This window comes from Cavia porcellus, unplaced genomic scaffold (assembly GCF_034190915.1).
Source record: "Cavia porcellus strain 051 isolate PalLab524CR breed Dunkin Hartley unplaced genomic scaffold, mCavPor4.1 scaffold_20, whole genome shotgun sequence".
Classification (NCBI taxonomy): Eukaryota; Metazoa; Chordata; class Mammalia; order Rodentia; family Caviidae; genus Cavia; species Cavia porcellus.
The window spans coordinates 48,463,312-48,483,670 of NW_026947503.1; the positions used below are offsets into that span (position 1 = coordinate 48,463,312).

General features: G+C 33.9%; 1 protein-coding gene across 1 annotated transcript in view; it reads left to right on the forward strand.

The window, feature by feature from the left end:
- Positions 1-20,359, forward strand: part of LOC100733432 (coiled-coil domain-containing protein 178) — a 54,834-nt gene that overhangs the window by 17,655 nt on the left and 16,820 nt on the right. Inside the window, exon 4 of the mRNA XM_063232028.1 lies at positions 1,834-1,987. Coding sequence (XP_063088098.1) covers positions 1,834-1,987 — 154 coding nt within the window. The remainder of the gene's footprint in view (positions 1-1,833; positions 1,988-20,359) is intronic.

A 20,359-nucleotide genomic window follows, 5' to 3' on the forward strand; every position in this document is an offset into this window, starting at 1 on the left:
ATCTTGCACTCTCACTACAGTGTGTGAAATGTGCAGTTTCTCCACAGTGGATCATGTGACTTTTCATAATTGCATTCTTTCTTTTGTGAAGTATCTGTTCAAGGAGTTTCCCATTTTCTAATTAAATGGCTAATTTTCATGATTATATCAAGTATGTAATTAAAATATTTTATGTTTTATAAAATTTATCTTTTCATATCAATCAGAGTATTTTGCAGGGAAAAAGTTTTGAATTTTGATAAAATTTAGTTTGTCAGTTCTTTCCTTAATGCATTATGGATGTAAGGTCATGTGTAAGACCTTTTGCCCTCTATTAAGTCACCTTATTTTTTTTTCTTAAAATACTAGTTTTGTATTTAAGTAAATGGATAATTTTTAAACTGTGTATAACATGTGACAATTAGAAGTTCTTGGTATTTTTTATTTTGTCTGTGCCTATACAATTGTTCCAATGCCATTTATTAAATTGCTTTTGTAAATGTGTCATATCATAGAGGCATATTTGTGTGTATCTGTTTCTAGGTTCTTTATTCTGTTTCATTGATCTGTTGTCGGTTACTTTCCCAATACAACCTTGTCTTGATTACTGTGTTATGTAATCATGGTTAACAAAAGATAAGAAGCTTCCTTCCCCTTTTATTCTTCTAATTTTGTTCTTATTTAGTAGACATGAGAATGAATGACACAATTTAGACTACCAGTAGAGCCAGAATCATAGCAAATGTTTACTGTGAGAAATTCTCAAAAGACTGAGGAACTGATGGCATGAACTTCATACGGAGATACGAATAGAGGAATCAAGAAAGCAGATTCACTGTGTGTTAGGCAGCTGTCCATCTTTCAGGCAAAAGTCTATGCTTCATTCTCAGGTCATTGAGAGAAGAAAAAGTCATTTCACAGAAGGCAACTCAGCCAAGCTTATTTATAAATCTCCACTGCTGACGCTCGGCACTTCTCATTGCCTACCTGTCTGCTGGAGTTCTGATAGGTAAACCCATGCTTCCTAGACAGGCAAGGGTCAGGAATCTTATTCTCACCCATTTGCATTTCTGCGGAAGATTGTCTTTCAGCTGTAGTGGATCCCACCTTAACCATGATTGATATCTGAGAATCTGCACCAATTCAATAACCACATCATATATTGCTTGGGAACTGGTATGTATTTTCTCCTGAATTTCTAGGAGACGTTTTGTTTTTTGGTGTCAACTAGATAATTTTCTTTTTTTGATTTTGAAGAGGAAAAAATAAAACAAAATTCCAAAACATGTATTACTGCAGTATGATGTTTTTAGTTCTTCAAGGACAATACCAAAAAGGGGAATAACTGGGTCAAATGAGACTGCTACTCATAGTTTTTTGAGGAATCGCTACACTGATTTCCACATGGATCAAAGCTCTAAATATTAAAACAGAAATACTCAATCTACTGGAATAGAAGTTAGGTAAAACTCTTGAAGCCATAGGTGTAAGTAGCGAGTTCACAAAGAGAAGCCAGATTGCGTGGGAATTCAAACAATCAAAAACTGGGATCTTATATTATAAAAAAGTTTTTGCACAGCAAAAGAAAGCTGCAACCAAGTGAAAAGGCAACCCACAAAGCATGAAAATGTCTCGCCAATTGTCCGCCAGACAAAAGAACCTATAAAGAATTAAAAAAAGTCAGACTCCCCAAGTCAAATGCTACTGGGGTTTTTTTTTCTCACTATGAATATCTAAGGGTTACTTTTCTACCAATAGGAAATTGCTATGGAATTCCACAATTGTCAGAAGCAAATGTAAACATGCATTACCATTTATTCAATATGGGTGAAATCAAATGTGTTTTTCTCCTAGGAAAGAGGTTGGTAAACTGAATAATCTGCGTACTCACTACTGTTCAAAAATAGAAGATGTTAAAACAAGTATTGAGGAGAGTGAAGAAACAGTGAACGAAGTACTAAGAGAAGCAAAAACATCAACAAAAGAAGTATCTGTTTTATCAAAAACAGTGAGTTTTTCATATTTAAAGATTAAAATGAGTGATTTTAGTTTTCATCTATGAGTAGGAAATTTTATGTTAGTAATTAAATAGAACTTAGTCAAATTTATGCCTCTATTAGTTTTCTATGGCTGCATAACAAATTTCACAAAGTTAGCAGCTTAACATAACATTCATTTCCTATTTAAATATTTCCCTTTCAGATGTCTGGACAACACATGATTCAATTGGCTTCTCTGTTCCAGGGCTGTTAGAATAAAACCAAGTTGCCAACATCCCTGCGTTTCTTCCTAGGGATGCTAGCTTTCAAGCTCTTTCCCTTTTGACCAGCTTCAATTCCTGTAGGTTTGTAAATGAGGAGCTTGCTTCTCTGATGATTGTCAGTCTGAAATCTCTGGTCTCTGGTCTGGAGGCTGCCTGCAGTATGACTGGTAGACCGCTGCTTGCACAAAATCAGCTCTAGTATGCTGAGTCCTTCTCACACTTGGAACCACTCTGGCCTTCACTATGATTTTATCTGTCCTGAAGTTTTATTCTGCATATCTCATTCATTATATTAAAGAAAAATAAAATACGTAAGATGATAAATATATAAAATATACTAAAGGACACATTATACAGTTCTCTGACTATTTACATTCCTACCTAGAATTAAGAAGACCTTTTGTCACTTTCTCTCATTAAGATCTTTAGTTATTTCTCTGTATAGTTTATTATTCTATAATTATTAATTGGAGTAGAATGCATTAATGACTTTGGGAGTCATATAGATATATTTTTACACACAATAAAAATATGCTCATGATTTTGCTCCATATTTTGACTTCTTTTCTCTACTGATTTTTAATAATTTGTTGACCATGATAGACACCAGATATTTTACTTAACATATGTTAAAACTGCTTCAATGTATTGTCTTACATTTCTTTATAATAAATTCTCTTTTATTGGTATATGTTTGTGGTACATAATGAATAGATTCATTATGGAAAATTGGTTCATAATACATATCACACTTAATCCACTTTAAGTTCACCTTGTCCTCCTTTTTATCCCTCTTATCTCTAGAACTCCTTTCCATCTCCACAAAGTCTAATTTTCCTTTTTCATATCTTCTATCTTTACTTAGTATTTGGTACTTTAAATTGTGCATACTTTGGATTGTTTGTATAAAAAATATCATGCAATATTAGATCATGTGTATTAGATCATGTGTTTCTATCCTTAGCACCATGGTCTCAAAGTGCTTCCATTGTTATACAAATGGTTCACATTTTTTTTTCCTTTTTGGGAGGTGAGGTAGTACTCTATTGTGTCTATATACTACAAGTTTAAAATTCATCCATCTGTTGATGTGTATAGGACCCTTCCAGAATTTGGCTATTGTGAATTGCAATGCAATAAATATGACTGTGCATATATCACTGTAGTATAAAGTCTTCAATCCTTTGGGGAAGATACCTATAAAAGGTTAAAACTGAGTTGCCAGCTTGGCCATGATGTATGATATTTTTAATGATTTGTGGCATTGTTTGCCAGGGTATTAAAGATTTTGCATCTACATTCTTTAAGGAGATTGACCTGTAATTTTGATTTTTTTCTGTAGGGGAGGTTGTTTTATTTATTTTTTTTTTCCTTGTCCAATTTTGGTATCAAGGAAATACTTGCTTCCATGAGTGAGCTTAGCAGGGCTCCTTCCCACCAATTTAATGGAACAGTTTGAGAGCTGGTGCTAGGTATTGCTTGCAATTCTGGTGGAATTATGCAGTTAATCCATCTGACCTCAAATTTTTCTAGTTGATAGTTTTTATTACTGCTTCTGTTTCATTGCCTATTGTTAGTTTCTTCAGAGTTTTCATATCTCCTTGAGTTAATTTTGGTAGTTCATATGTGTCTAGGAATTTCTACATTTCTTCTAGGCTCTCCTCAGGATTTCAGTGAAATCTATACTAACTTTACATTTTCTGTTTCTAAATGCAATGATATGGCATCTCTCCCCGTTTTTGGTAAGTTTGGCTAAAGCTTTTTCAATATTTATCCTTTCAAAGAACCAGCTCTGATTCATTGATCTTTGTAGTTTTGTCCCTCACTTTTGTTAATTTCTTCTCAGATCCTTATAATTTCACTCCTACTGCTCGTTTCACATTTAGATTGTCCTTATTTATCTAGGAAATGTAAATGCATCATTAGGTTATTTTAGACTGGTATATTCATTTAATGTATTTTTTCACAGCTATAAATTTCCTTTATAGGACTGTCGTCTTATGTAGCATTGCTTTTGTATTTTGTGCTTCCTTGTCATTTTATTCTAGGAAAAAAATGTTATTTTATTCCTGATTCCTTTGTAATTTCTTTCCTGATTCCTTCACACTGATTATTCAGTAACACAGCATTTAATCTCTATGTTTTTTTCTGTAGTATCTTGGCTTTCTTTTGCTGTTGATTTATAACTGCTTTACACTGTGGTCTAATAGAATACATGAGATTTTTAATTTTTGTTTTTAAGTATGCTTTATGGCCTAAAATATGGCCAATTTTGGAAAGATTCCATCTGTTCTTGAAAATAATATGTATTCTGTTGTAGGATGAACACTCTATAGATATATATTAAATCTGTTTTTTCAATGGTGTTATTTAATATTTATTTTGTTACTTTTATCTTTTGACACCTATCATTTATTGGTATCTATTATCTTATTTTCAGTAGATTTTAGGAATTTGTGTATGTCAACAGTTGGTTGACAGTTTTAGTATTGTAATCTCTTCATGTTGAATTTTTCCATTCACCATTGTGTTGTACCCAACTTTGTCTCTTCTAAAAATTTTGAATTAAAGCTTGCTGCAGCTAAAAATAAACAGTTACTCCTGTTTGCTTTGGGGTTCCAATTCCATGGAGTACCGTTCCACATCCTTTCCTTTTCAGTCTATATGCATCCTCTTGGATGAGGTATGTCTCTTGTAAGGGAACATATGATTGAACTGTTTAACTAACATTGCAGTCTGTATCTTTGATGGAATATTTAGACCATTGGCAATGAGAAATATTGTAAGGTATTTATTGAATCCTATCACTATACTATTTTTCTAGTGCTCATTTCTTTCTCTTTTTTGTTATTTTGTTTGTTTATTTACTCCTCTGGTTAAATGTGCAGTTTCTTTGGACTTTTTCTTCCTGGCGATCCTACCTATCTTTGTTCCATTTCCTTTTAAGTATTTTCTGCATTGCTAATTTAATGATCATGTATCTCTTGAGGATTTCTTTGCCACGAAAAGTCTGTTTCTTTGCTAGTTTTGAAGGTTAATTTTCCTGTATGTGAAACTATAAGTTAAAAGTTGTTTTGTCTTAGAGCTTGAAAAACTGCTTCAAGCTTTTCTGACTTTTAATATTTGTGCAAAGAAATCCAGTGATATTCTGTTAGGATTGCCTTTATAGGTACTTGCTATTTTTCTCTAGTAGCTTTCAATATTCTCTCTTTTTGTTGAATTTCTGAAATTTTAATTATGATATGTCATGGAGTGGTTATTTTTGGTCAAGGTTATGCAGGGTTTAATATGTCTTTTGTACTTGGATATTAAATTCTTGCCATAGATATGGAAAATTTTCTACTATGATTTCAGTAAGCAAATCATAATATATCTTCTGAGGAGTCTCGGGTTTTCCATTATTCCTGAAATTATGAGTTGTTGCTTTTGTCATTGTCGTTGTGAATCACCTAGTAGCTCTTGGGTAAAGCTTGCACCATGTTTTCTTGTTTTGAGGGCATCACTGAGAACATCATCTAATATCACCATTTTGTCTTCAGTTTCTGACACTCTCCCCTCACGTTGGTCAAATTACCTTCCCAGTTTCTACTGAATTTTTCATATCTTGTGTATCTGCTCTCCTTTCATAACTTTTCGTTTTAAATGTAGAGAAATGATTAACACCATTCTTTGAGCCTTTTACTTTCTTAAATTTGTGGAAGAAATTTTTCATACCCTAAAGACATAAAAACACTCTTATTTCATATGCATTTGTTTTCTGCTCTTGTACATTTCATGTTTCTACCAGATGAAACTATATTTACAAAGATCAAAATTGAGGGATTTTCTTTCACCCATCATTCTTTATTTCTTATTTTAAAGATAGTAAAACCCAACAAAACAAGACAGAACAAAGCCAATCAGAACAATGCAGCAAAATTGTTATAGATCTTTAAAATAGGAGACCAAGAAAACAGTAATACGTACCATAGTATATCTTGTTATCTTCACAATAGTTGTCCATTCAATCAGGTATTGCAAAATCAAACCAAAAACAAAACACTATAAAACCAATCAAAACAGAATATTGAATAAAGCAAAACAATTAATCCGAACAAAACAAAATAGTGAAAACAATACTGAAATTTTAGGACAAAGTAGTATAATCCTCCATATTTGCTATATTGCTTACTGTCATCCTCACAAGAGATGCTCAGACTTCTGGCCCCAGGCCTGCATAATCAATCAAGCAGTATAAGCATTTAGTTGCTTTATGTACCTTTGTTGTTATCAACTCAAACTGTTCTCAAAAGCATCTGCTTGCTTAGGCTCATGGGAGGTGCTGTCTTTTCCCTCCCTGGAATGTGCATGATTTGCACAGCTTATCAGGAAAGCTGGCTAGTTGATTTCTTGGCTGATCCCCCAAGTCCCAGCACCCCCCATCATTCTTTTACTTACAAGTTTTGTGGTAGCAAAAGTGAAATATGAAAATATAAAGTTCAGATACAAGTATGCAAAATGAGGCTCCAATTCATACTTTTCTAATGTATAAAAGATACTCTAACAATACAATTTATTTATATAGACAGATCTATGTATATAGAAATTGACAGTTCTGTCATATATGTATGTTGATAACTCTATCTCTCATCTCAGACTTCCATATTTGTATGAATTTCTTTTTCTACTCACTTATTTATGAATCTGTTGAGTAATACTCAACACCCATAAAGAGTTTTGATTATCTACCTTAAACTTTAATATTATCTTGTTAATTTTCTTAAGAAATTTTCTTGGAATTATTGTTGGAACTATATTCATTTATGAATCATTTGAGGAAGAAATTAAATCTTATGATTGGGATTTCTAAACATGTCCATGATCTATCCCTCCACTTATTTATGTTGTTTTTCTAAATTAGACCAAAAATAATCTCCAAGAAACTTTCTAGAAAGAAAATATTGTCTTTGCAAAATCAGCCTGTTTATAGTTTTAGAAAATTAACCCATCCATTCTCACTATTAGTTACTATAAAGTCAAGTTTTTGTGTAATCCTGAAATGTTCATAAAAGTGGTCTGTGTTGTCCAAGTTAAGCTAATATTTATTAATGATTGATTTGTATCCTAATATATGGGCAATTGAGATCACAATTCTAAGACAGTTCATTTTGCTAACTGTTGTAATTGTGGTACTGACATCTTTTATACTCCTGACTTATTTTCTGACTGATCTTTCAATTATCCTGAAAGCTGTATTAAAATAGTAAGATATTGAATATGTCCATTAATATTTGCATTTTTAATTCATTTTGTGTTTTTTTAAATAACTGGAAATAATGTATTTAGATAAAATGAAGATTTGATTTTTTACAATTAAATTTTTTCTTTATGCAATATTTACCTTAAGGGTTTAAGGTATAAATTATTAGAATAATTTGAATACACATTTTCCTTACCAGATGGAAAATATAATCCATGTTTTTATCTCCTTTTAAAACAGTTTATCGATAATCCTTACACACATATATTCCATTTACTTAGTAATTCCTTTTTCAAGGTAGTTTACTATTAATTTATACAGTTGTATAATTTACAGTTGTATAAATTACAATTGTATAAATTACAGTTGTATAAGTTATACAGTTGTATAAATTAATAGGGGAGCTAAGGCCATGCAAGGTGTGTTCCAGCATGCTGGCATTGTTCTGGGGAGAGTTTAAGACCATCACTCCCAGCAGTTAAGTGCCTGCCCAACTCCCTGAAACACTGGACTAGGATCTGGAGGTTTCTCTGGCCTGACTAGACCATGCTCAGTGACCTTCATTCATGAAGAGATCTGAGGCACACAAGATGCATTCCAGCACGTTAGTGTTAGCCCAGGGAGAGCTTTGGACCATCACCCTCATTGGTTAGGAACACTGGAGGTGGCACAGGCAGTTCTGTGGGCCTGACTAGGCCATGGTCAGAAACCTCCATTCAGTCCCAGGAGCTGTGAGCGCATAGGAGGCAATTTCCAACATACCTGGGGAAAGCTTTGGGCATCCCTGAAACGTGGAAATATAGGAAAATGACAAGATGAAATACCAAAATGCAATTGCAAACCTCCAGCCCATCCCAAGAAAGCCTAGGAGCCATGTAGATAGAAGCAAATATAAGCCATATACCTGAAATGCCTGAAAGGATAACAACTTAAATAAAGAAGCAACTTGGGAAGCTATAAATGAACTCAAATTAGAAACAATATTCCAGGAAAAAGAAGAAATGATAAAAGTAATGAAAGAAATGCTGAACACATCTAAAGAAGACACAGTTAAAAAATTAGAGGAACAAAACAAAAAGATGGAATCCCTGAATGAGCAGTATAAGAAACAAGCAGAATGCATGAAGTAGATTTAAAGGAATCAAAAATTCCATTGAAATATGTCAAAACCACCACAACAAAAGTGAAGACAGAATTACAGATCTTAAAGACATGATTGCAGCTAGTGAACAGGAAAGAAAACACTTTTCTAAAAATAAGATATCAGAACATAACAATTCAACAGCTGCAAGATGATGCAAAGGAAAACAACGTAAGAGTGATAGGGATAAATGAAAAAGAAGGAGACAGCACAAATGATATCAAGAGGCTATTTAGAGAAGTAATAGCTGAAAATTTCCCAAACATGAAAAGGGAAACTGACATTAGGATTAATGAAGCATATATAACCCCAAATAGCCAAAACAAACTACACCCAGACATATAATAATCACCATCCCAGGAACCCAATATAAGAACAGAATATTAAAAGCTGTTAGGGAAAATGGACAGATCACCTACAAAGGAAAACGTACCAGAATCACAGCATACTTCTCAACACAAACAAAGAAGTCAAGAGGAGCATGAAGGGTAGTATTTCAGATCCTAAAAGAAAACGACCTCCAACCCACACAGATGTACTCTGAAAAACTGTCTTTCAAAATGGTGGAGAAATAAGATACTTCCATGACAAAGGACAGTTGAAGAACTTCATGATAATCAAACAGACTTTGCAAACAATACTGGAAGGCATTATAGATATGCATAGGAAAAAAACACTAAGCAAGGCAGACAAACAGAATGGAAAGGTAAAGTTACGACAGCAGAAAAATAACATGTCAACAATAAAATAATATATAACAGTTATAACCACTAATGTGAATGGTCATAACTCACCAGTTAAAAGAAACAGACTGACCTGCCTGGCAAGTACTAGGTCATGAGTTCAATCCCTGGTACAGAAAAAAAAAAAAAAAAAAAAAAAAAAAGAAACAGACTGGCAGAATGGATCAAGAAACAACATCAAACCATATGCTGTCTACAAGAAACCCATCTAACACAAAAGGAAAATCACAGACTGAAAGTCAAAGGATAGAAAACAATACTTCATGCAACAGGAATGGACAACAAAGCAGGGGTAGCTATTCTGTTTGCAGACAATGTGAACTTCAAGAATGATCCAAATAAATAAAGAAGGTCACCACATACTAGTCAGGGGAAAACTTCAAGAGGAAGAGATAACAATTTTAAATATATATGGGCCAAAATCCAGAGCACCCCACTATAGAAAGCAAGGGTTAACAAAAATGAAAATTCAAATAAGCAATAACACAATTATAACAGGAGACCTTAATACACCATTGACACCAAGCGATAGATCAACTAGGAAGAAAATTAGCAAAGAAGAAACGGAACTGACTCACACTTGTGAACAAACAGACTTGTTAGACATATACACAGTATTCCATCCAACAACATCAGACTATACATTCTTCTCAGCAGTATATGGGACATTATAATAGACCATATATTAGTCCACAAAACATATTTAAATAAATGCAAAAGAATTGAAATTATCCCATGCATGTTATCACATGATAGCATCATAAAACTAGAAATTAATGAGAAAAGAAACTGCAAAAACAACACAAACACATGGAAATTGAATAATACACTCTTGAGCAATCAGTGGACCACAAGACACATTAAAGAAGACATTAAAAAATACCTCTAAATAAAAACAACTTGCCAGAATCTGTGGGATGCAATGAAAGCAGTCCTCAGAGGAAAATTTATTGCACTGAGTTCCCACATCAGGAAAACAGAGCCAATACAAATAAACAACCTGATGCTACACCTCAAAAATCTAGAAAAAGAAGAGCAAGTCAAGCTAAAAGCCAAAAGAAGTGAAGAAATTATAAAAATGAGAGCAGAAATTAATGAAATAGGACTAAGAAACCAATCTGAAGAAACAGTGAATCAAAGAGTTTGGTTCTTTGAAAGAATAAATAAAATTGATAACCCATAGACAACCTAATTTTTAAAAAGGAAAAAAAAGCTCAAATTCATGCAATAAGGAATGATATAGGCAAAATCACTACAGACTCTGTGGAAATACAGATCATCAACACCTATTTCAAAAACCTCTATTCTCACAGATTCGATAGCACAGAAGAAATGGACAGATTCCTAAAAACATATGAAGTACCAAAGCAGGATCAAAGAGATGTAAAACTGTTGAATAATCCAATTTCTATTGATAAAATTGAAAATGTACTAAATTCCTTAGCTGCAAAGAAGAGCCCAGGCGCAGACAGATTCACTGCGGAATTCTACAAGAAATACAAAGATGACTTAATGCCAACATTCCTCAAACTCTTCGATGAAATTGAAAGGGAAGCAATTCTTCCTAAGTCATTCCTGGAAGCAAATACTACCCTAGTACCAAAACCTGAGAAAGACCCAACTACAAAAGAGAATCACAGGCCAATCTCCTTAAAGAGCACAGATGCAAAAATTCTCAATAAAATATTGGCAAACAGGATGCAGCACATCATCAAGAAAATTATACATCATGACCACTGGGATTCATCCCAGGCATGCAAGAGTGGTTCAACATATGTAAGTCAATAAATGTCATCCACCATATCAATAAAGCCAAAAGAAAGAATCACATGATCATTACTATAGATGCAGAAAAAGCTTTTGATATGGCCCAATACTCATTCATGATAGGAACCTTACAGAAAATTAGAATAGATTGTCTTTACCTCAACACGATAAAGGCCATCTATGACAAACCAACATCCAGCATCATATTAAATGGCCAAAAACTGAAGGCGTTACCTGAAAATCAGGCACAAGGCAAGGATGTCCCTTATCGCTGCTCCTATTAAACCTCTATTAGTCAGAGAAGTTAGACAAGAGAGAGAGTAAATGGGGTAAAGATAGGAAAAGAGGAAGTAAAATTATCATTATTTGCAGATGACATGATACTCTACAATGAAGACCCCAAAACTCCATTGAAGGACTCCTCTATATAATAAATAAGTCCATCAATGTAGCTGGATACAAAATCAATACTCAAATCTTAATAGCATTTCTATAAACTAACAACAAAATCACAGAGTGAGAAGTCAGGGAAGTGACACCCTTCTTACCAGCATCCATAAAAGTGAAACACTTAGCGATGAATCTCACCAAAGAAGTAAAAGATCTACACAGGGAAAATTAGAGTACCCTGTAAAAAGTAATTGAAGACCATCTCAGAAAACGGAAAGACATTCCTTGTTCATGGATAGGAAGAATAAATATTGTGAAAATGACCATTGTCCCAAAACTGTTATACAGATTCAATGCAATCCCCATGGATATACCATCAACATACCTCATAGATCTAGAGAAATCACTCCTAAAATTCATCTGGAACCAGAAGACACCTAGAATAGCAAAGGCAATTGCAAGCAGCAAAGGCAAGTCAGGAGGCATCACAATCCCTGACTTGAAGTTATACTACAAAGCTACTGTAATAAACTCAACATGGTACTGGAATAAAGACAGATCTGAAGATCAATGGAAGAGATTAAATGATACAACTACAACTACGAACACATTCAGCCAGCTTATCTTTGGTAAAGGGGCCAAACATGTTCACTGGAAGGAGGACAGTCTCTTTAACAAATGGTGCTGAAAAACTGGCTGTCCATGTGCTGAAAACTAAAACTAGACTCATGCCTATAACCATATACTAAATTAAAATCTAAATGGATCAAATATCTGATTATTCAAACAGAAACACTAAATCTTTTAGAAGACAAAGTAGGTAAAAGTCTTGAAGACATTGGGGTAGGTAGAAAATTCATGAACAGGAATCAAACTGCACGGGAAATACTTCCCAGAGTCAATACCTGGGATCACGTCTTATTAAAAAGTTTCTGCACGTCAAAAGAAATCTCCAGCATAGTGAAAAGGAAACCCACAAACTGGGAAAAAATCTTAGTGAACTGTCCTTCAGACAAAGGACTTCTGTCTAAAACATATAAAAGAATCAGACACCCAAATTCAAAGACCCAATCCAAATATGGGCATCTGAGATGAACACACAGTTCACAGATGAAGAAATACAAATGAAAATAAATATATGAAAAATTTTCATCAATATTAGTCATTAGAGAAATGTAAATTAAAACATCACTGAGATTCCATCTCACTCCTGAAAGAATGGCCAGGATCAAGAAAACTACCAACAACAAATGCTGGAGAGGCTGTGAGGGAGAAGAAACTCTTCTGAAATGGTGGAAGTGTAGACTGGTGGAATCACTGTGGAGTTCAGTCTGGAGATTCCTCAAAAGGCTGGATTGAAAGTCCCATTTGATGCAGCTGTTCTACTTTTAGACATATTCCCAGAAGTACTAAAAACATCATACTATAGTGATATATGTGCACCCACGTTTATAGCAGCACAATTTGTAATAGCCAGATCTTGGAAACAATCGAATTGTCCATCAACTGAGGACTGGGTAGAAAAGTTACAGTGATTTTATACAGTGGAGTACTAATCAGCTATAAAGGATGACCACTTTGAGATATTTATAAAGAAATGGACGCAACTTGTGGCCATACACATAAGTAAAATCAATCAAACACACATGTATAAATACTGTATAGTCTCTCTAGTGTAAGAAATGGTAAGAGTACATAAGAGTTTATGGTAATCATGATTCCCCATTACATTGCTTTGAAGCCTTATAATGTTTTCATTCATTAGTTGGAATGGTTTTATTCTGGTTTGTTTGGTTTTATTATCTGTGATGGTATGAACTGCTATTTTGAAGAAAACAAGACATTATAATAGCCATGGCTGGTTTAATATCATCTTGCTTTGAAGTCCTACCATGCTTTTATTCTTCTGTTTCCTTTGGTTCTATCATGTTGTATCTTATTGGATTTCATTGTGTGTGATAGTATAAACAAATTTTTTATGGACAATGAGATAATATAGTAGTCATTGTTTATTTTCTGTTATTTGGTTCTGAATGCTCTGTATTACTTTCATTCTCTTGAATGTTTTTATACTATTTTGTTATGTTTGATATTTTGTATATGAAGTTACGCTTAACTATTTCAAAGAAAGAGACATTATGATAGCTACTGTTATATCGGGTTGCCTTGTGGTGAAAGACTGTGTTGCTTACATTGTTCTGTTCTCATCTACTTTGTTCTATCCTTTCTCTTAATCTCTTTAAAATAACAATTTAAAATATTTGTTTTTTTGTCTTTTTCATTTTTATCGGTACCAGGGATCAAACTCACGACCGCCTGCTTGCAAGGCAGGTGCTTACACCGCTGAGCTAAACCCCCAGCCCCAACAATTTAAAATATTTTTGCAATAATAAAATAATTGTAATCACAATCATAATGGAACAATACAAGGAAGTAAACTAAAAATATTGAGCCAGAGTACTACAGAGAACAATTGCCATCGATGAACTGGAAAAAAATGGATTATTTCATATAAATAATACTACAAGTCTGTCTACAATTTCTTTTTTTTAATTTTAAAGATAGTAAAATACAACAAAACAATACAGAACAAAGCCAATCAAGACAATGCAGTGAAATTGGTGCAGAACTTCAGAGCAGGATACTGGCATAACCATAATAGCTACCCCAGAATATCTTGTTATCTACACAATAGTTGCCCATTCAATTAGATGTAGCAAAATCAAACCAAGAACAAAACACTGCAAAACCAATCAAATGAATATTAAATAGAGCAAAACAATTAATCAGAACAAAGCAAAACAGTGAAAACAATATTGGACTTCAAATCAAAATAGAAGGAAATCCTCCATATTTGCTATATTGTATACTGTCATCCTCCCAAGAGATGGCCCAGGGCAGCATAATCAACCAAACAATACAAGCATTTATTCCCATTATGTACCTTAGTTGTTATCAACTCAGGCTGACTTCTGGAAACCACCTGGTTCCTAAGGGCTGGAGGGGATACGATGGGACTTTTGATCTTGGTGGGCTGGTAGACCCACCTGAGAAGCTGACTTTTGCCCGCAGCTGGCACTACTTAGCAGAAAGGCTGGCTCCTTGCTTTCTTGTTTGGTCTCCTAAGTCCCAGCATGGCTGATTTCTGGGAGATGTTGACGTTTCCCTCCCTGTGGCACCTGGCTGGTGCTGCTTGGGAAGGTTGACTCCGTGCTTTCTTGGATGGTGCCCCAAATCCAGCATGGCTGATTCGCCTACAATTTTCTCTAGCCTAGCTCCCCAGTTTCTGTCCAATGATGTCTTTCTGTGTCACTTTATAAACTAGCCTGCTGAGACAACTGGAGAGACCTAGAATGCATCTTGTGCTTCCTTTTTTTCCAGTCTCTCATGATTACTCTTGCGTATGGTTATAATGCCTGGATTTGACTGTTTATTCAGACCCAGCATTGTCTATTTGGATTTTCTTGTTCAACTTGGAGGGAGAAAAAAAAATCTTCCTCCCAGTTTCCCAGTGCTTGTTCCCCATTTGGTACACATGCTTGTTGTACAAAAGAACCAGTTAATAAGCAGAAGGGGAAAAAAAGAGGGAAAGTTGAATAAACATGGTGTAGGAAAGGAGGGGACTGTGGCCTGGAAATTGCTTGATGAGGTGGGATATGGTACAGCCATCCACTTAATACTTGATGACATAAAAATATGCATGTGGCTTTCCAAAATGTAAAATTCCGTGTGACAGACTACTATAAACATTGGAGAAGCACAGCACAGCCAGTACCATTTAAAATTTATAGTTATCAAATGCTTATAACTTCAATGTACAAATCATGATACTTGTCATCTATAAAAATATCTTGCTCTAAAATATTTTCAAAGAGGAAAATTTATTCAGCAAATCTATAATTTTTTTCATTAATCTTCTCCATAATTTTAACTGTGGAAGTATAATCTGATGTCAAAACAAAATGTTATTTCTGATGAGAGGTTGTGAATGTACTTGTAAAGTTACTAATATTTTTCAATTATTGAAATAATTTGGGAACTGTCATACTTTCTAACAAAAATGAGAATACAGCACAGTTTATGTGTATTAATTTCCCTTCATTTTTTCTCATTTAATATACATTTTCAAACAACACATGTTTAACACTCCACTGAAAGCAATGATGTGCACTATTAGCATGCATTATTTTTTGGTATGCAATTGAAATTTCAGCTTCAAAAGAAAAATAATATTTGCGCTGCCTAATTGCATGCAAGACTTAACTGATTTTTAAAATTTCAAGACTTATTTTGCTTCCAATCTAATCTTTAGTACACATAGGCTTTTTATCTAATTTGTGTTGCCCTTGGAGCAATGAAAACACATTTTCCTTATTTATTTTTCATGAAGAATAGTTTTGGCAGATCAAAAAATATCTTGAACACTGTGTTAATTATCTTAACATAATGTTCACAGATGGAAAAGCATAGTTTTCCTATCTGTTCTTATTTAAAATTTATAATCAATATTTCACACAGTTGAGAATTTTTTAGAAAATAGGATTTTATGACATGCTTGTTTTTGTTTGCCATTGGTATTTCTTCATGTGAGAAGTGTATATTCATCTCAGATGCCCATTTTTGTATTGGGTCTTTGAATTTTGAGGGTCTGACTTCTTTTAATTCTTTATATGTTTTAGACAGAAGGCCTTTGTCTGAAGGACAGTTCACTAAGATTTTTTCCCAGTTTGTGGGTTCCCTTTTCACTATGCTGGAGATTTTTTTTTTTTTTGACGTGCAGAAACTTTTTAATAAGATGTGACCCCAGCTATTGACTCTGGGAAGTATTTCCCATGCAGTTCGTTTCCTGTTCATGTATTCTCTACCTACCCCGATGTCTTCAAGACTTTTACCTACTTTGTCTTACAGATTTAGTGTTTCTGTTTGAATAATCAGATCTTTGATCCATTTAGATTTTAGTTTAGTATGTGGTTATAGGCAAGAGTATAGTTTTAATTTTCAGCGTATGGACAGCCAGTTTTTCCAGCACCATTTATTAAAGAGACTCCTCCTTCCAGTGAACATGTTTGACCCCTTTATCAAAGATAAGCTGGCTGAATGTGTTCGTAGTTGTAGTTGTATCATTTAATCTCTTCCATTGATCTTCAGATCTGTCTTTATTCCAGTACCATGTTGAGTTTATCACAGTAGCTTTGTAGTGTAACTTCAGGTCAGGGATTGTGATGCCTCCTGACTTGCCTTTGCTGCTTAGAATTGCCTTTGCTATTCTAGGTGTCTTCTGGTTCCAGATGAATTTTAGGAGTGATTTCTCTAGATCTATGAGGTATGTGAATGATATTTTCATTGGGATTGCATTGAATCTGTATAACAGTTTCGGGACAATGGTCATTTTCACAATATTTATTCTTCCTATCCATGAACAAGGAATGTCTTTCCGTTTTCTGAGATTGTCTTCAATTTGTTTTTACAGGGTACTCTAATTTTCTCTGTTAGATCTTTAACTTCTTTCATGAGATTCATTTTTACATATTTCACTTATTTGGATGCTAGAGGGAAGGGTGTGGCTTCTCTTATTTCTCTATTCGGGATTTTGCTTTTAGTGTAGAGAAATGCTATTAATTTGAGTATTAACTTTGTATCCAGCTACATTGCTGAATTTATTTATTATATTGAGAAGTCTTTTGATGGAGTTTTGGGGGTCTTCTTTGTAGAGTATCATGTCATCTGCAAATAATGATAATCCAACTTCCTCTTTTCCTATTTTATCCCTTTTATTTCTCTGTCTAATTGCTCTGGCCTGTATTTCCAGTACTATGTTGAATAGGAGCAGTGATAAGGCACATCCTTGTATTATGCCTGATTTTAAGGTAACACCTTCAGTTTTTGGCCGTTTAATGTGATGCTGCATGTTGGTTTGTCATAGATGGCCTTTATCATATTGAGGTAAAGACCATCTATTCCAATTTTCTGTAAGATTCTTATCATAATGAGTGTTGGACCATATCAAAAGCTTTTTCTGCATCTATAGAAATGATCATGTGATTCTTTTGGATTTATTGATATGGTGAGTTACATTTATTGACTTACACATGTTGAACCATCCCTGCATGCCTGGGATGAATCCCAATGGTCATGATGTATAATTTTCTAGATGGTTTGCTGCATCCTGTTTGCCAATATTTTATTGAGAATTTTTGCATCTGTGCTCTTTAAGGAGATTGGCCTGTGATTCTCTTTTGTAGTTGGGTCTTTCTCAGGTTTTGGTACTAGAGTAATATTTGCTTCCAGGAATGACTTAGGAAGAATTGCTCCCCTTTCAATTTCATCAAAGAGTTTGAGGAATGTTGGCATTAAGTCATCTTTGTATTTCTTGTAGAATTCCGCAGTGAATCTGTCTGCGCCTGGGCTCTTCTTTGCAGCTAAGGAATTTAGTACATTTTCAATTTTATCAATAGAAATTGGATTATTCAACAGTTTTACATCTCTTTGATCCTGCTTTGGTACTTCATATGTTTTTAGGAATCTGTCCATTTCTTCTGTGCTATCGAATCTGTGAGAATAGAGGTTTTTGAAATAGGTGTTGATGATCTGTATTTCTACAGAGTCTGTAGTGATTTTGCCTATATCATTCCTTATTGCATGAATTTGAGCTTTTTTTTTTCTTTTTTAAATTAGATTGTCTATGGGTTATCAATTTTATTTATTCTTTCAAAGAAGCAACTCTGATTCATTGTTTCTTTTGATTGGTTTCTTAGTCTCTATTGCATTAATTTCTGCTCTGATTTTTATAATTTCTTCACTTCTTTTGGCTTGGGCTTGACTTGCTCTTCTTTTTCTAGATTTTTGAGGTGTAGCATCAGTTTGATTATTTGTATTTATTCTGTTTTCCTGATGTGAGAACTCAGTGCAGTAAATTTTCTCTGAGGACTGTTTTCATTGCATCCCACAGATTCTGGCAAGTTGTTTTTATATTTTTGTTTGCTTGTAGGTATTTTTTAATGTCTTCTTTAATTTCCCCTGTGACCCACTGATTGCTCAAGAGTATATTACTCAATTTCCATGTGTTTGTGTGGTTTTTGCAGTTTCTTTTCTCATTAATTTCTAGTTTCATGGTGTTATGACCTGATAACATGCATGGGATAATTTCAATTCTTTTGCATTTATTCAAATATGTTCTGTGGGCTAGTATATGATCTGTTTTAGAGAATGTCTCATGTTCTGCTGAGAAGAATGTATATTCTGATATTATTGGATGGAATACTTTGTATACGTCTGTCAAGTCTGTTTGTTCACAAGTGTGACTCAGTTCTGTTATTTCTTTGCGGATTTTCTTTCTGGTTGATCTGTCCCTTGGTGTCAATGGTGTGTTTAGGTCCCCTGTTATAATTGTGTTACTACTAATTTGATTTTTAATTTCTGTTAATCCTTGCTTTATATAGCAGAGTACTCCGAAATTCGGTTCATATATATTTAAGATTGTTATGTCTTCCACTTGAAGTTTTTCCCTAACTAGTATGCAAAGACTTCATGTCTTTGGATCATTCTTGGTTTGAAGTTTACACTGTCTGCAAACAGAATAGCTACCCCTACTTTGTTGTCCATTCCTGTTGCATGAAGTATTGTTTTCTATCCTTTGACTTTCAGTCTGTGATTTTCCTTTTGTGTTAGATGGGTTTCTTGCAGACAGAATATGGTTTGATGTTGTTTATTGATCTATTCTGCCAGTCTGTTTTTTTTTAATTTGTGCATTGAAACCATTTACATTAATGGTTATAACTGTTATATATTGATTTATTGTTGACATGTTATCTTTCTGCTGTTGCATCTTTATCTTTCCATTCTGTTTAATTGTCTGCCTCGCTTAGTGGATTTTTCCTACGTGTATCTAACCTGTCTTTCAGTATTCTTTGCAGGGCTGGCTTGGTGATCATAAAGTTCTTTAGCTTTTCTTTGTCATGGAAGTATCTAATTTGTCCATCGATTTTGAAGGACAGTTTTGCAGGGTACATCAGTCTAAATTGGAAATTATTTTCCTTTAGGATCTGGAATACTTCACTCCATGCTCTTATTGACTTTATTTTTTGTGCTGAGAAGTCTGCTGTGATTCTGATAGGTTTTCCTTTATAGATGATCTGTCTTTTCTCTCTGACAGCTTTTAATATTCTATACTTACGTTGGATTTCTGGGATGGTGATTATTATATGTCTGGGTGTAGTTTTCTTTTGATTATGGGTGTTTGGAGTTCTACATGCTTTACTAATCCAATTGTCAGTTTCCATTCTTATGTTTAGGAAGTTTTAAGCTATTGCTTCTGTAAATAGTCTCTTGTTATCATTTGTGTTGTCCCCTTCTTTTTCATTTATCCCTTTCAATCTTATGTTGGTTTTTTTAATCATTAGTAATTTCCTTATTCCTTTTTTTAAAGAGATCTTTCCTTTCCTGTTAACTAGCTGCAATCTTGTCTTTGAGGTCTGAAATTCTATCTTCACTTTTGTTGAGGCAGTTTTGACAACTTTCTATGGATTTTTTTATTTCCTGTGTATCTCTTTAAATATGCTTTATATATTCTGTTTGTTTCTTACATTTTTCATCCATGGGGATCTATCTTTTTGTTTTGTTCCTCTAATTTATTAACTGCGTCTTCTTTAGATGTGTTCAGAATCTCTTTCATTACTTTTATCATTTCTTCTTTTATCTAGGAGATTATTTCTTGTGTGAACTCCTTTAAAGTTTCCTAAAACTGCTTGCTCATTTCAGTTACTATTATTTCAGGTATTTCAGGTGGTATGACATATATTTTCTTCTATGTAAATGGCCCCCAGGCTTTCTTGGGATGG